The sequence below is a fragment of the Phodopus roborovskii genome, unplaced genomic scaffold (assembly GCF_943737965.1).
Source record: "Phodopus roborovskii unplaced genomic scaffold, PHOROB, whole genome shotgun sequence".
NCBI lineage: Eukaryota > Metazoa > Chordata > Mammalia > Rodentia > Cricetidae > Phodopus > Phodopus roborovskii.
In genome coordinates, this window is record NW_026126434.1 from 29,898,573 (window position 1) to 29,915,299 (window position 16,727).

The 16,727-nt window shown below is 48.0% G+C and overlaps 3 protein-coding genes across 4 annotated transcripts in view; 2 read left to right on the forward strand and 1 right to left on the reverse strand.

Moving 5' to 3' along the window:
• Positions 1-16,727, forward strand: part of Bag6 (BAG cochaperone 6) — a 115,532-nt gene that overhangs the window by 41,886 nt on the left and 56,919 nt on the right. The window lies entirely within an intron of this gene.
• Positions 430-14,431, reverse strand: Ly6g6f (lymphocyte antigen 6 family member G6F). Of its 2 annotated transcripts, none has more exons than XM_051187345.1 (6): positions 14,337-14,431; positions 12,224-12,553; positions 11,875-12,138; positions 8,940-9,098; positions 2,577-2,714; positions 430-749 (listed from the first exon to the last, which is right to left on the reverse strand). In XM_051187345.1, the coding sequence occupies exons 1-6, from the start codon at positions 14,395-14,397 to the stop codon at positions 535-537; spliced, it is 1,167 nt and encodes a 388-aa protein (XP_051043302.1). In that variant the 5' UTR covers positions 14,398-14,431; the 3' UTR covers positions 430-534. The 2 variants fall into 2 exon arrangements, with proteins under 2 accessions (XP_051043302.1, XP_051043301.1); XM_051187344.1 differs by lacking the exons at positions 430-749; positions 2,577-2,714 and adding exons at positions 8,343-8,570; positions 8,709-8,775.
• On the forward strand, positions 5,236-6,759 carry LOC127224341 (lymphocyte antigen 6G6e). The gene is made up of 3 exons (XM_051187352.1): positions 5,236-5,418; positions 5,908-6,033; positions 6,123-6,759. Exons 1-3 carry the CDS (start codon positions 5,367-5,369, stop codon positions 6,335-6,337), a joined length of 393 nt encoding a protein of 130 aa, XP_051043309.1. The 5' UTR covers positions 5,236-5,366; the 3' UTR covers positions 6,338-6,759.

A 16,727-nucleotide genomic window follows, 5' to 3' on the forward strand; every position in this document is an offset into this window, starting at 1 on the left:
TATTAGGAGCCGAGTTATGGAGTATGGAAGGGAAAAGAAGCCCTGACAGCCAGGCTGTCCTGGTACCTCCACTGAGCCCAGTGAAAGGAGATTCCGCCTGGCAGCAGGTTCGAGGACAGATCCTCTACTCTTTGAGGGGTGTTGTTGGATAAGGACTGCTGACAGACCCACTGACAGAGAAGTCAACTGAAACACCAGACGTCAGCTCATACCGTCCCTTCAGCCTTTTTGACAGAAAATACGTAGACGCTGGGAGCAGTGGCTCACGTCGACTTCATGCCCACACTTGGGAGGCAGAGAGGCAGGTGAATCTCTGTGAGTTAGAGGTCAGCCTGGTCTACAGAAGGAGTGCTAGGCCAGCCAGGGCTACATAAAGAAACTTTGTCTCAGAAAAGCAAACAAAAATGGATAGAATTTAATAGTCAGCTCTCAGTCCAGAGGTTTTAATGGCACACAAAGGAGTTCCCATCTTCTCACCTTCAGTGTTGGGTTGGTTCCCCCAGTCTCCTCCCTACCCTCAATCCACTGTCAGCTCTACAGTCCTGGCAAGAGCCAGACCAGGGTAGTAACAGCTGCAGCCAGGATGCAGAGAGGGGTCACAGAGCTCGCCACGGCGCTGTTGCACAGGTCTCCGACGCAGCAGTTTTTGTGGGTTGTGAAGGTCACACCCCCGACTGACTCTATGTCCACTTGATTGCAATGATTCGTGGCCACGCAGGCTGGGTGGTGCTGACTCAGGGTCATGGAGGCTGAGAGATAGAATGACACTCGGGTGTTGAACTCCTGACTGTAAGACTTGCCTTCCATGGGAGAGCAGATTTGATTTCCAGGGACTTAAAGGGATATTCTGACCCCCTCAAAAATCACCTCTCTGAAACTAATGCATTGGAGCCAACAGGCCCACCTAGGGCAGGGACACTAAGGTATTCCAAGAACCTAGGACCATGCCTGCCTCAGCCTCAACATGGGAAAATCACAGCTAAATACAAAAGGGACAATCTGTAAAATAGCATATCATTGTGAAGTAAGTAAAACTGAAGTTGGGCGCAGTGGTGCATGCCTATTCAGGAGCCTGAAACAGGGGGATTGCCAGGAGTTCAAGGCCAGTCTGATCAACACAATTGAGTTAAAGGAAACCCTGGGCTATAAATCAAGACCCTGTCCCAACAAAACAGCAAATAGAGCTGGGAATGTAGCCCACTTAATAAAATGCTTGTTTAGGGTGCAGAAGTCCTGGATTTGATCTGCATTAGCAAAAGAAACAGGACATGGCCAAACTATGTGGAGAGCAGAGGGTCAGGAGTTCAAGGTCATCCTTGGATTCATAGCAAGTTTGAGGCCACCTTGGGGCATGTGAGATAATGTCCTAAAAATAAAAAATATCGAGCTGGAGAGATAGCTCAGTGGCAGAGAGTTCTAGCCGGTCTTCCGGAAGACCTGAGCTCTCACATCAGGCTCACAACCACCTGTGACTCCAGCTTCAGGGAATCTGATACACTCCTCTGGCCTCTAAGAACACACACACACACACACACACACACACACACACACACACACACACACTTGTCATACACTCAGACAGATTGTCTGACAGACAGACCTATACATAAAAATAAATCTTCAAAAATTAAATTAGGGTGGGTGGGGGGTTCAGTGGTTAAGAGCACTGACTGCTCTTCCAGAAGACGAGGTCCAGCTCCCAGTACCAACTTGGTGGCTCACAATCACCTGTAATTCTAATTCCAGAGAATTTCACCCCCAATTCTGACCCAGTGGCAGCATGGACATCTGCTGGTGGTGGCACACCATCATACACACAGATATTTATGCATATAAAATAAATTTTAAAATCTAAAAAACATTTTAAGCAAGGCAAGGTGACTCACACCTGTGTTTAATCTCAGCACTCAGGAAATAAAAGCAGGCAGAATTTTGTGAGTTCAAGTCCAGCCTGGTCTATGTAGTGAGTTCCAGGCTAGCCAAGAGTACTCCATGAGATCCTGTCTCCAACCAACCAAGCAAGCAAAAATGCAAACCAAACAAAATAATTACTTTAAAATAAAGTCAGTCAGGTATTCTGCTCTGAGCTTGGGCCACTGAATCTAAGTCTAGATTAATTAGTATCGTGCTGTCATTTTCCAATTTTTGTGATGTTAGCAGCTGAAGAAGCTGGGTAGAAATAGGAACTCTTGTGCATTTCTTTCTTATTTTTCATGTTAAACCAAATGGTTTCAAAATAAAATATTAAATACGCACGCATGCACACACACACACCCACTCCCCTTTCCAGTACTTAGCCAGTCCCTGACAGTTGAAGTTTGGAGTTTGGTTTAACATTTTGACTGTGGTCTTAGGAGACAGTTTCTTCCCTAGTAAGGGCCTATGAGGTTCTTCACAGAGAGTAAGTGCAGAGGGAATTAGGTGTGTGGGCTGCTCCAGGCAGTGCCAGGAGCCAGTAGGGTTAGACTGCCCTACCACAACAGTGTCACCATCTGCCCAGAGCCAGACAGAATTTGGAAAGGTGGTAGCCCTCAAGATTGAAGAGGGGACAGTGGGGGGGGGGGCAAAGGACTCACGTTGCTTGGCTTGTCCTGGGTTGGGTTGGGGTTTTCGGTCTAGAAAGCCACAGCGCTCACCCTCACCACAGGTGATGACCGTCTGTTTGCAGGAGCTGCTGGGACCTCCACCGCAGTCATAGCACCGCGTCCGGTGTCCTGGCAGGAAAGAAGAGGTTTGCGGTTCAGCACCAGACCTCAGAAGAGCACAGGCAGAGGGAAAGATAGGCCTGTGCCAGAGGCATGAGCTTCTTCTTCCTTACCCAAGGCAGCGCCTAGCAGGGCGCAGAGTAGGATCCCGACCAACTGGGGGTTCATCACCTCTGTTTATGCCAGTAGCGTCTCTCCCTCCCGCCCACCCCCCTCTCAGGCCCTACTCTGCCAGCTTTATATCCCCCTTGCCTTGAGCTTTATGGGGCAATAAAAAGCGAAGAGTCTCCCCCAGCAGACACCAGGGCCCCAATGGGGACAGGGAGGGGCCCCATGAGTGACTCTGAGCGTCCCTCTGAAGCCCAAAAGGCCTCCATTCTCCACAGCAGTTTTAGTCGAAGAACCCCCCCCCGGGGGTCCCTAAGCCCTTTTCATACCACCCCCCTCCAGGATCTTTCCTTTTTAATCCGATGTCTGAGGGTTGGGTCTTGTTCACCCACGTTCCAGATGGAATGCAGAAGCAGGTTATGAAAACCCAGCCACCTTTGATTATAGCATTAAATGGATTCTCAAAAATGTAAAACAATGCCGTTCTCCCTGTGCCCTCCGAGGCTAATTATTATTTTTCACAGAATTATGTCTTCCTAACATATAATATGTTGCTTTTATTTGTTAAATGAATCAAACTACACCTAATTGTTTGTTTAGCTAGCTGACTGTTTTGAGAACAGGGCTGGCTTGGAACTTCTGATCCTCCTGCCTCAGTGTCTCAAGTGCTGGGATCAGAAGCATGAATCACCATGCCTGGCTTCAATACCAATTTTAAATGTCCTGTTTATTTTATTGTTTTAAATTACATATATTTATCGTGCATGTGTGTGTGCGTGCACGAGTGTTTGTTTGTTGCAGCAGAGTCTTATGTATAGCCTAGGCTGGCCTGGAGCCCAGCAGGTAGTCCAGGCTGACCTCAAATTTACAGAAATCCTCTTGCCTCAGGTGTGATAGGATTATGGGCATGTGCTATCAGCCGAGGCTTCTTATTTTAACCTCCCCCCCTCCTTTTTAAAAAGATTTATTTTATGTGAATGAACATTTTGCTTACATGTAGATATGTGCCCTGGACCTGGAGTTACAGATAGTTGTGAGCCACCATATGGGTGCTGGTAGTAGAACTTGAGTCCTCTGCAAGAATAACAAGCACTCTAAATTGTTGAGCTGTCTCTCTAGCCCCCTTAATTTCTTTTTAAAACTTTTTATTTAGGGCTGGAGAGATAAATAATTCGGTGGATGAGAATGCCTGCTGTTCTTTCAGGACAACTTTTTCCCAGGACCCACATGGAACAATAGTACCTAGAGCTCCAGGGGACCCAGTGTCCTCTCTGGCCTTTGGGCTCCTGCACTTGCATGCATATATCCAGACACACACACACACACACACACACACACACACACACACACACTGTTAAAAATAAAGTCTTAAAGAAATAGTCAGATATGGTAATGCGGGCCCAGAGACAGGTGAATCTCTGTGAATTTAAAGCCAACCTGGTTTACAAATCAAGTTCCAAGCCAGTCAAAAAACAAAAACAAAACAACAAAAAAGTTAATAAAATTTATTATTTGAATGAATCATTTGAATGAATGAGTGCAGGTGAATGCATGCCATCCTGCACTGGTGGGAACCAGAGGACGACTTTGTGAACACTCTGTTCTCTCTTTCCTCCTTTATATGGTCCCAGGGCTGGAACTCAGGCCCTTAGTCTTATACAGCAAGCACTTCTACCACAGAACTATCCCATTAGCTCATTTTAATATCCGAGGTGGTAAACATTGATAGAATTCATATGAAAAAAAGTCTCTGAGGTCTTCAGTAATTTTCAGGGTATAAAGAGATGCTGAGCCTTTCTGGTGAAGTGTTTCTTTTGTCGGTACTGGGAATGGAACCCAGGGCTGCACATGTGTTGGATAAGCCCTCTAAGGCTGCATAGATATACTCCCAGCCCCCACCCGGTGTCTTAATCCCTCCTGTTTCTTAATGCCATTCTCCCATCTTCCTTTTCCAATTTCTCCTCAGAGGAAGGACATCATACATCCTTCTAGCCCAGCTCTTGATTAACTCTTTTCTGCAACGTAGTAAAGCCAAGAGGGATAATTATGGTGTAGCAACGCTGAAGCGTGTGTGTGTGTGTGTGTGTGTGTGTGAATCAAAGGATGCCAACGAGGTAGGGGCAGGGCCCCTCAGAGCTGGGCTTTGTGGGTGGGGTACGGTGTGGGAACGGGTGGGTGGGCTTTGTTGATACCACATTCAACAGGGCTCCAACATCTAGGGCAGGGGAGGATTCAGAGTATGACCTTGTGAGGCATACAAGCTCTGAGGGGATAGACAAAAAACAAAGACCCGAGAACAGCTTGAGCTGGAGGGAGGGAAGGAGGGGAGCGTGAGGGAAGGCGACAGACACAACTCTAGGCAGGCAGACAGCTAGGCTGAGTTAGCAAACACTGAGAAAACAGGAGTTGCATTAGGGGGTGAATCTCTCACTTTTCCACACCCCAGATTCTAGCTAGGTCTGTTTGTTTACTGGTTCCTCCCAGTCCTTGGCCAGGTGTGTTCTGACTGGGGTGTAGATCTTATTCCTCCCCGACTGCTGAGCTGGTCCTGCCATGGGTCTCTCCAGGGCCTTCCTCTGCATCCTGTTCCTGTCTGGGGCACTGGGTAAGGGTGGACTTGGGAATCAGAAAGGGCAGAGGGCTGGGACAGGCATGTGTGCCAGGGCTGGGAAGGAAAGGGAGCTGACAGAGGTGAAGAGAAACAGGGAGTTATTAGGAGGCTGGAAGGCTGAGGCAGAAGGAGCTGGCCTTAGCCTGGGCTGTGTAAAACCCTGTCTCAAAAGGCCAGGGGGAGGGCGAACATTTGAGAGTAACTATCTCTTCCTGGCTACCTCTTTGAGTGTTTGGCCCATCCTTTATCTCTCTCTTAACTTTTGCAATTCCCCTTCCTGCTCACAGGTCTGTGGGCTTGTTTCCCTGGGCCTCTTCCTGTCTATCTCCCTAGTGTCCCTTTTTCTTCTGCCTGGTTCTCTGCCTGCTTGCTCTCTCCTTCCTTCCCTACTTTAGATTCCCCTCCCCCTCCTCTGTGTGTCCCAGAGGTCTGACTTTACCTCTTACCTTCTTCTCCCCGAACTGATCTCTGCTGACCCAACAGGTCTCACCACTTCCCCAACCAGAGGACGACTCCAGTGTTACACTTGCAGCTTTGCCAAGCCCTGCTACCCTGTTCTCACAGAGTGCCAGGAAGATGAGGTGTGCGGCATCAGTGTTGGCACCTCAGGTAGGACTCTGGTGCAATGGTCCTTCTTCAGGTGGCGCCTCACCTCTCTCTTTTCTGCCACCCAACCTCAGCGTTCCTTTGTCCCACAGACCAGAAGAAGGAGGACATCATTGAACGGAAGGGCTGCCTCCCCAGGGCCCAGTGCCCCCTGCTGGGCCATGCCACCTACTGGTCACAGTCTTATGCTCTCCAACACCAGTGTTGTGACCAGGACCTATGCAATGCTGCTCCCTCACGGCGATTCCCAAGCCTTCCCCTCACCACCCTGTTTCTCCTTGCCTGGGGAGCACACATCTTTCTCTAGCCTGTGAGCCCTTGCCTGTCAACCCAGGACTCCGATGTCATCATGGACAACGTGCATGGATATCTCTGGGACATGCTTGAGAATGTGACTTTGTATAAAAAACCCTGGCCCTTGAGGGTTTTTATACCAACATCTCTACAGACCCCTCCTGAGACCCAATTCCTACAGCTGGAGTTCCCACCCCAGCATGCATGTGTCCAGAGCCCCTCCTCATAAGAAACCCCTACTGTCTTTTCTCTAGGTGTCCCAGGTCAGCTACCCTCAAGGATTTGTGAGTCCCAGGCAAAAGGACAGAAGTGGCACTGGTATTGGTGAGGGGTAGAATACTGCTAGGAAAGATGTAACTAGCTACCTGAGGGTCTCAAGAATGGAAGGCTGCCTTGGGGAACCATAAAGAGGTACAATAATAAAAAGGCTATTGGGTAGAGAATCAGCTCAGTGATAGAGTGCTTGCCTACCATACCCAAGGCTCTGGGTTCAACTCCCTATACCACCAAAATAAATAATATGTAAAAGGAGTAACAGGGCTGTCTGTGAGCCTGGGAACACTTCAGTCGCCTGTAGTGGTGGTGGTGGTGATGAAACACACTAGGATGTACTTTAAGAATGAACTTTACAGGGCAAAATAGGAATAAATGTTTCCTTGGATGCCAGCATTTGCATAAGCATAAGAACCTGGTTTTGGGTGCCAGCATTAAAAAGCTGCTCTTGGGGCTGAAGAGATGGCTCAGTGGTTAAGAGCACTGGCTGCTCCTGCAGAGGACCTGAGGTCCAATTCCCAACACCAACATGGTGGTTCACAACCATCTGTAATTCCAGGACATACATGCAGGCAACACACCAGTGCATATAGCATTTTTAAAATTAAAATAAAAAGCTGGGTATAGCTTGTAACCTCAATGTCAATGAAGGGCAGAGACTGGAGGATCTGTGGGTCTTGCTGGCCGTCAGCCTAGCTGCAGGTTTAGTGAGAAACCCCGCCTCAAAGGGATGAGATGAAGAGGAAAGGATAGGATATCTAATGTCTTCCATGCATACTGGTGTGTACACCGTATGTCTGCAACACTCACACACAAGAACTAACGTAGCTGCCTTGTGGGTTGGACGGGCACATTGGAGCCTGAGTGGTGTCCCACACCCAATTTCCATCTGTGTGACTGTCATACTCTTTCCTGCCAACATCTGAGCCTAAGCTTCTGCAGCCTGAGGGCTGCGGGTGAGGATTCCAAGAAAGTTGCTCTCTCCATTGAAAGCTGAATTTGAGACAACAGTCAAAAAGGGGACCTGGCAGAGCTGCTTGTGAGGGTGTGGTCACATTTCTGGAGGCTGGGGACTGACTGTTTTGGAGCACTGATGCCCTTTTTCACTTCACTGGCCCAGAGGTGTCCCCTATTCAGAAAACCTGAAAGTACTCGCTCCACCAGGAATCTATCTGCCTGTCCCTGCACATGCTTCCTCTGCCCAGGGAGATAGCATGGGATCCCTAGGTAGAAGAGGCAGAGCTCCCAGGGAGTCAGAAGTGATAAGCCGATCATGTGGATGATAGAGACCCACAGAGGAGCTAGTGTGAGCCCAGGATAAGGAGAGCACCCTGCTGGGGCCGAGGACTGGCATCCCCCTCTGGGCTTGCTTTCCTCCTGTTCCATCTGAGGAAGTCTGGGGCCTGATTAAGGGTCTTGTTCCCTTCGTGAGACCAACAGGGGGAAGGGAAGTCTGGTTTACTTTAGAGGCCTGTTGAATCTTCTGTTTTCCCTGTCCCACAAATGTCCTCATCTGGGGCTCCTGCTTTCCCACTCTGCATTTGAGTCTCTCCACTTTTCTCTTCCTTGCCCACTGGCCCCTCCCACTTTTCTTCACAGCTTCTCCTCTGACAGATGCCCCATCACTTCTCAAGTCTCTGGGCTTCCCTGTCTCTCTTGTCCCCAACAGAGACTCCAAACCCCATAATATATGTTACTCCAGGTCACTCCTCTACAGGCTGCTTTAAGACAGGAGACCACACCTTTGTGCAGGTGACATTACAGAATGGTGTTACTCCCTCCCTTATGTCATCCCCTCCAGCTTGGTAGATGACAGTGGCCAAGAGGAAGTAGCCTCTCACCCTCAACCCCACCCCCTCGATGTGGTTTTTCCAGGGAATCCTTCAGGTGCCAGATACCAGAAACAGAGGACAGCAGGTCAGGCTTTCTGAGGCAGATGTCGCCAAGATCACCTGGTCTTGTGGGTGGGTGGGCTGTAGAGTTTGCAAAGCAGAAAGCCATGTTAAAGTTACTACACTTTCTCACGAACCAGGGCCCCCATCTACAATTCAACCCCAAGCTCAGGCCCTCTGGGACATGATGTACGCCTTCGTCCCCCAGTTGTTCCTTACCCAAGGTGAGCCAAGTGGATGTTCTCATAGACCTGGACTTCAGGTTTGAAGTGAGGAGCTGAGGGCTCTGGGGAAAAGAGGTCGTGTGGTGTATAGTCGTCATCAGATAATTCAGGGATCTGTTCCTTGTCACCCCTCCCCTAAACCAGCCAGAGGCCAGCCAGAGTGTAGATGTGAGTCTGACCTTCTGCTTCACACCCAAGTGACATCTCTGGAGAAAGATTCACTCACCTCTGTCCCGAGACCCCTGGGCCCTCCTCCTCCAGAGCACGATGCTGAGGGCCATGATGGTGACTCCTTGGCCTGCTGTGAACAGCAACATCAGTATCCAGGGCACATCCCAGCTCGGAACAGGGGCACAAACAGTGGGAAATGGTTCAGTGGAAGTTGCTATGACAGCAAGACAAGAATGACAGGTAGTAAGGGGGTGTTGCTGCTGCAGGAAGGAAGTAGAATCATTCTGTGATGTCACCTAAAAAAGGTCTGGTCACCTGTCTTGAGCAGCCAGAGCAGAGGCAGCCTTAACACCCGGCTTCCCCACAGTCTAGTGGGATTTTCCTACAGGAACTACTCAAGAGACCCCTGCCTCCAGCACCCACCACCCTCTGACTTTGCTTACGGACTCCAGGAGTCAACATCAGAGAGAGTGGCAGTGGTCCCCACCACAGGGACAGTTGATTCCAGAGCACATCCTAGCCATAACTTCTCTCACAATAATTCACATTTTTAAAGCTTTGTTTATTATGCAGTGTTCTGCCTGTATGTATGCCTACAGGCCAGAAGAGGGCACCAGATCTCATTACAGATGGTTGTGAGCCACCACATGGTTGCTGGGAATTGAACTCAGGACCTCTAGAAGAGCAGTAAGTGCTCTTAACCACTGAGCCATCTCTCTAGCCCCAGTAATTGATATTTCAAGAAAAAATAAAGGATTGCAGCAGGCACATGCCTGCCATACCAGCACCTGGGAGGTGGAGATGAGAGGATAAAGAGCTGAAGTTATCATCTACACAGGGGGCTGGAGGCCTTCCCCGGGCTACATGAAAACCTGGCTCAACACAAAAGAGATGTGGAAGTTCAAGGCCAACCTGGTCTACAAGGTGAGATACTACTGTAAAAAAACAAAAAGACAGGGGCTGGAGAGATGACTCAGTGGTTAGCACGCTTGCCACACAAGTGTGAGGACTGGAGTTCGAATCCATGGTAAGCTCACCTGTTATTACAGCCTCTGAAGGCAGAGACAGGGGATACCCCGAGCAGGCTGGCTAATGAGACTAGCCTTATCTACCAGCTCTGGGTTTGATTGAGAGAGACTGTTTCATTGAATAAGATGGGAGAGCAATGGATGCCAGACATCAACCTCAGGCCTCCGCGTCTGCACACCCATGTATATGTGTGTTTGCGTGTGTGTGTGTGTGTGTGCCTGGTGTGTGTGTACCCACACACATGCAAATATGCATACATGCATGCATATCACACACATGGAAATGGAAAAAGAGAGTGTTTTTCTATTTCCTCTTCTTCGCTCCCTTATCCGTCCATTCACGCATTTGTTCTCTAGGCCTTGCCAAGATCTTTCTGACTTGAAAGAAACAATGGCCATTTGCTCCTCTCTCTGACTTATAAATGGGTTATTTTTCATCTAGCAGCATTCATTCTCTATATAATGGCCTTTTATTTTGTATAACAACTATACACTTTCTGCTTCTGCCTTCCCTGTCAATAGGCTATTATACTACAGTATGTGGGACCCCTTCTTCAGAAGCCAGCGTCCCCAGAAATCCCTACGTACTTCCTCTCTGCCATGGAAAAGTCCACAGAAATCATAGATTAGGCTGTTTCTTTTTTGTTGTTTTTGAGACAGGGTCTCATGCACAGTCCAGACTAGGCTTGAACGCCTGCCTCACCCTCTGAGTCCTGGGACTGCAGGCATGAACCACCATGCTTGACTCATATACTGGCCTATTTCTTGACTTTCTATTTTTGGCAAGGGGGCAGGACAGGACCGGGCCCCTCCATATAGCCCTGGGTGGCCTGAAATTTACTATGTCGACTAGGCTGGCCTTGAACTCGAAGACATTGACTGCCTTCACCTCCTGAGAGCTAGGATTAAAGGTATAGGCCTGTTTCTTTTATTTTGATGCTTTTTTTTTTTTTTTTAAAGAAGTGGGATCACACATAGTGTAGACTGGCTTTGAACTTACCATAGAGCCAATGTTCAAACTTCTGTTCCTCCTTGTGCCTGCCAAGTGCTAGGAGGCAAGTGACGCCATGCCCTGCTTAGATCAGTCTCTTTCTTGTGTGTGTGCATGCACATGATTATATGAGTTCTGTGGGTGTTGCTATGCATGCCTATGTGTGATGTTGTGCATGCCTTCTGTATGTATGTTTGTGTGGGTGAGCATGCCTCTGTGTGTGTGTGTGTGTGTGCACTTACCTATATGATTGTGTGGGTGTGCATGCCTGTGTGTGTGTGTTCATGTGTAGGGGTATGTGTATGCACGTGTGTGGAGGCTAAAAGTCAACCTCAGGTGTTGCTCCTTAGATGTTCACCTTATTTTATGAGACACTAACCTGGAGCTCACACAGCAGGCCAGGTTAGTGGGCCCGAGAGTTAAGGGGTTCATCTGATCTGTCTCCCTAGTGTTGGGACTACAAGCATGCATCACCATGAATGACTTTTTTATGTGACTTCTGAGTCAAACCCGGATTCTAATGTTTGTGTTACAAGCACTTTACTTAGCAGAGCTCTTTCTTCAGTCCCAGATTAACCCTTTATAAACAGTGATGTATACCACCAAAGTAGGTCCTGGCTCCTGGTCTGGCCTATTCCTCCCCAAAGTTGGTTTAATCAACTCCATCTTTATTTGGGGGGGGGCTCAAGACAGGGTTTTTCTGTGTAGATTTGGAGCCTGTCCTGGAACTAGCTCTGAAGACCAGGCTGGCCTCGAACTCACAGAGATCTGCCTGCCTCTGCCTTCCAAGTGCTGGCATTAAAGGTGTGCACCACCAACATCCAGTTAATCAACCCTTCTTTATGATAGATTTGGCCAATGCAGGGAGAAAAAGCCTCCCCCTATAGGGAAGTGACCCCTTTTTCCAACCTTGAGAGATGTGTCAGAGAGAATTCCCCTTTCCCCCTTCTTCATTTCCTCCCTCATTTTACCTGCCAGGCTAAAGCTGAATCTTTTGTTCTGAGGCATAAGGCAGCGGATATTCCTCGGCCTACGACTCCTGGTCTCAGGAAGCCCCTCTGCAGGACACACCAATAGCAGGGCAGCCCCGTCTCCCCGAAAGTACTGAGCATGTCCTCTCACAGGATTCCTCCCCTCTAGCCAAGTCACAGAGTCCAGATGTCTGGTGGGGACCACAGAGCACATGAGGGCAGAGCAAGAGGGTCCATCTGGAGACTTCACAGTGAACTGGGATCCTGGCAATAGAAAGGACACCTCAGTATCTTGTGTGGTCTTCCCTAGTCTCCAGTGTTCACAGAGATTTTTTGCATCCTAACTCACCTTTGAGCACGGAGACATCATACACCCTCCAGTTCTGATATTTATGGTTCTGATCCATCACAGTGCACCAGTACCGCCCAGCATCTTCATCCAGGGGCCCCTCCAGCAATAAGGAATAGTTCCTGAGGACTTTGAACCTGGAATCAGTCTCAGGTTTCCCCAGATCTGAGACTGGCCTGTCTACTTGGATCTGGGCCACCAAGATGGTGGAAGAACCTGCTGCAGGACTGCGGAACCAGTTTAGGAGCTGGACCCCAAGTAGGGAGGGTGGTGAAGGACACGGCAGCTCAGCTGACTCCCCTGAGATTACATAGACGGTCTGGATGCTGTCTGTGGAGAAATGGCAGTGTCAGACTAGAGCTGTCCATGCCTTCAGCAAGCCCCTACTTTATCTCTAACCCCTGCCTTCTTTTCCTTCTGGGGTCTCCAAGCACATTTCTCAAGTGACTGCTAAGAAGAAAGAGGGACAGGCTGGGGCAAAGCAAGGTTGTTTAAGTGCTTGAGTGCTTGCCTGAGTTCTTGGGTTCCAAACACTGGGGAAAAAAAAAAAAAGGTCGCTTATAGACTGGGAATGGGACTCAGGGCTTAGCTGGCAAGAGTGATTCTCTATTTCTCTATCTTGCACGAAGAGCTGACCCTGGTCCCCAGCACTGCATAAACCCATAAACTGAATGTGCTGGTGTATACTGGCGATCCAGACACCCAGAGACAGGAAGATCAGTGTCATCCTCAGCTGCTTAAGGGTTCAAGGCTACCCTGGGATACATGAGTCCCAGAAAGAGTGGGGACAATGGGATGGGAGAGGCAGAGTAAAGAGAGTAAAGGCTTTCTATTTTTCCTGGCCAGTGAGAGGCTCTGAGATAGGACATAAGGAGGCTGCCCTTATCTCTTCAAACATCTATTCATCTGTTTTTGTTTTCTACAAGGAGCTAAGCCAGGGCATGGTGGCACATGCCTATAATATTAGCACTCAGGAGGGGAGGCTGAGGGAGGAGGATTGCAGTATATAAGAAGTACCAGGCCAGCTAAGGTTATTATAAAGCAATGCCCTGTCTGAAAACAAACAGATAATAATGAAAACAAGGGAAACTGTAAGCTGGGTGTGCTGGCATGCACCTGTAGTCACAGCACTCAGAAGGCAGAAGAAGAAGGGTGCTTGAGCCTGGACTGCTGTTTTTGTGTTGATTTGACAAAATCTCTGGCTAAAGCAACTTAAGGGAATAAGATTTGTTATTATTATCATTATAATCATCATCATCATTATTATATTTGAGACAGGGTTTCTCTGTGTAGCCTTGGCTGTCCTGGAACTCACTCTGTAGACCAGGCTGTCCTCAAACTCAGAGCTCTACCTGCCTTTGCCTCCCGAGTTCTGGGACTAAAGGCATGCATCTCCACTTAAGATCTATTTTGGATTATGGTTTAAGGAACACAGTCTATCATAGCAGAAAATTTATGGTGGTAGAAACATGCCTGCTTCTAGATGGACTTAGGAGTATAGAAAGGGGAACACCTATACTCTGCTGTCTTTGTCCTTTCCCTGTTTTGAGTTAGTCTAGGACTCCAGCCCACTAGACGGTGACACTGACATTTGAGGTAGCTCTTCCCTCCTCAGTTAAAACTCTTTGGAAATGCCTTCATAGATATGCCTAGAAGCAGTGTACTGGAAGATCCACCATCACAACATAGCAAGACCCTTATCTTGTATCATCAAATCAACTGTTTGGCTGAGGATTACCTGACTCTCCTGGTATTGCTATCTCCTCTCTAATTCTGGGCTGATGGGCATAGTGTGCATATTTATGTGATGACAGGAATCAAACTCTTGGTTGGAGATGAACTCTTTTGAGCTACACCCCCATACCTGACTCATATTATATTTTTGTAAACCAGGAAACTGTATATAACTAAGCCCAGGACCTCTGGGTCTTCCCCGGACTAAAAGCAAAGAGAGTTCCAACACTATAAGTCTGTCTTCTTGAGTCATGTGCATTTTCAGAAGTGCTAAGGAGGAAAAGCAGCAGCCCCTTCCAACTTTCCAAATAGCAGCAGAACCCTCTACCTCCTGCCCCTTTCCTGCAGCAGCCTGAGGCCCCCACCTCCTGCCTCTTACCTGCAGCAGCCTGGGGGTCCCCACACCAGAACAGAAGGAGGAGAGTGATTATGACTGCCATGGGAAGAGCCTGCCAAGTCCCCTACTCCAAAGCCGTAGTGTTCCAGGGAGGAAGCAGAACACAGATAAAGGCCACAACCCCTGGGCTGGAGCCACTGGGCCTCTAGAGGAATGAGAATGTGGGGAGATAAAACTCAGTTGCATGTCTTCTTGGGGGAAAAGGAACCTTCATCTTCAGTTCTTGAAGTCAGTCCTGGTGCAAGCTGCTTTTGTGTGGAAGGAATCCCAGATGTTTACCACTTCTCATCCCTGAAGCCTTCTGTGGCTTGTCTTTCCCTGAGACATCAACCATGATGAGCCAACCATGCCTGTTCTCTCCTTGGAACCCAGGACAAAACCATACATACAGGCGGTGGTCCCTAAGTGATCGCAAATGTCTTTTCCTGTGGTTACCTGACATGCCATGGGCCACTGCAGAACCCCTTCAGAGTATCTTTTCCTGTCACTCAAAGAGAAACACAGCAGAGACATGGATTCATGGACAAATAGACTCAGAAGCATACCTTTATACACATCTGATTGTTTATCATGTGTTATTTAATTAGTTGCTTTTTTGTTTTTCTGTGTGTGCTTTATTTTATTTTATTATTTTGAGCCAGGGTTTCAAGTTGTGTAGTTAGGGATGATATTGAATTCTTGACTTCTCTCTCTACCTCCTAAGGTATGAGGTGAGGTGACAGGCATGTATCATTATGAACAGCTAGTTAATTATTTCAAATATAGGGCAAGTTCTTTGTCACTGAGGGATATCCCCAGCCATTAAATTCTCTTCTCTTGGGCTGGTGAGGTGGCTCAATTACTGCTGGCTTTTGCCAAGGAGCCTAACAGCTGGAGCTCAGTCCTCAAGTCCTCAGGATCCACATGGGGGGATGGGGAGAACTGACTGCAGAATTGTTCTCGAGTTTCATACAACACACAGGCTTTTTTTTCTTTCCTATTTTTATTTTAATTTTCTATCCCAACCACAGTTTCCCCTCCCTCCTCTCCTCTCATCCCTGCCCTCTGCTCTCCACCTTCACTGGCTAGTTTTTAGTGTCAACTTTACACCTTAGGGCCCTGTGGGAAGAACGATTTTTTTCCCCCAGACACAAGGTTTCTCTGTGTAACTGTCCTGGCTTTCCTGGAACTAGCTCTGTAAACCAAGCTGGCCTCGAATTTAGAGATGCACGTGCTTCAGCCTCCTGAGTGCTGGGATTAAATGTGTTGGTCACCACCCGACTTGCTTTTTGAATGTCTTCCTTCAATGATGGACTGTGATGAGGAAGTGGAAAATAAATTCTCTCTTCAAGTTACTTCTGGTCATGGTGTTTCATAACAGCAACATAAACCCTAACTAAGTCAGGTGTGGTGATGTGCAACTCTAATCCCAGCACTTAAGACAAAGAAGCAGGCTTGGTCCAGGACCACCAGATCTACATAGTGAGACCCTGTCTCATAAACAAACATACAAACAAAACAAGGGGGGAAGCCCTAACAAAGTGTCTGAGTTAGGGTTAACATTGCTGTGATGAAACACCATGACCAAAGCAACTCAGGGAGGAAAGGGTTTATTTGGCTTGTACTTTCATATCATAGTTCATCATCAAAGGAAGTCAGGACAGGAACCCATGCAGGGCAGGAACCTGGAGGCAGGAGCTGATGCAGAGACTATGAAATGGTGCTCCTTACAGGCTTTCTCCTTTTCAGTATATGACTGCACAAGATTGGCCACTGACGATAGTGTCAATACTAGGCTACCTTGAAATCTCCTTTGCCAATAACATTAATCTAAAACTCTAGGACAGGCAGGCTGTGTGCATATGCAGACACACACACACAAATCATAATTTTACATTTTGAAAAAGGTGAGTGGTGAAATGTGTTTAATCCTAGCACTTTGAAACAGGGTCTTTCTATGTAGTCCTGACTGGCCTGGAACTCACTATGTAGACCAGAGTAGGATTTTTCATAATAATCCTGGTATTTCTTCGTGTGTGTGTGTGTGTGTGTGTGTGTGTGTGTGTGTGTGTCCTGGAACTCACTATGTAGACCAGAGTAGGATTTTTCATAATAATCTTGGCATTTCTTCGTGTGTGTGTGTGTGTGTGTGTGTGTGTGTGTGTGTGTGTGTGTGTGTGTGAGATGGTAGGCAAGTATCTCCAGCCGCTAGACTCTTCTTGGAAGTTTTTGTCAAATGCTCCCACTTCCACCCAGCAATCGTTCCAGAGCATGCTGACATGAAGGGTTAGAAGGGAAAAACAAAAAGCGATTTAATCACTCCGGGACTTTTTCTAATTCAAGATGTTTAGAACGCCTCTTGTGCAGCTGCGCGGAACCCTCCTCTCGCAGCCC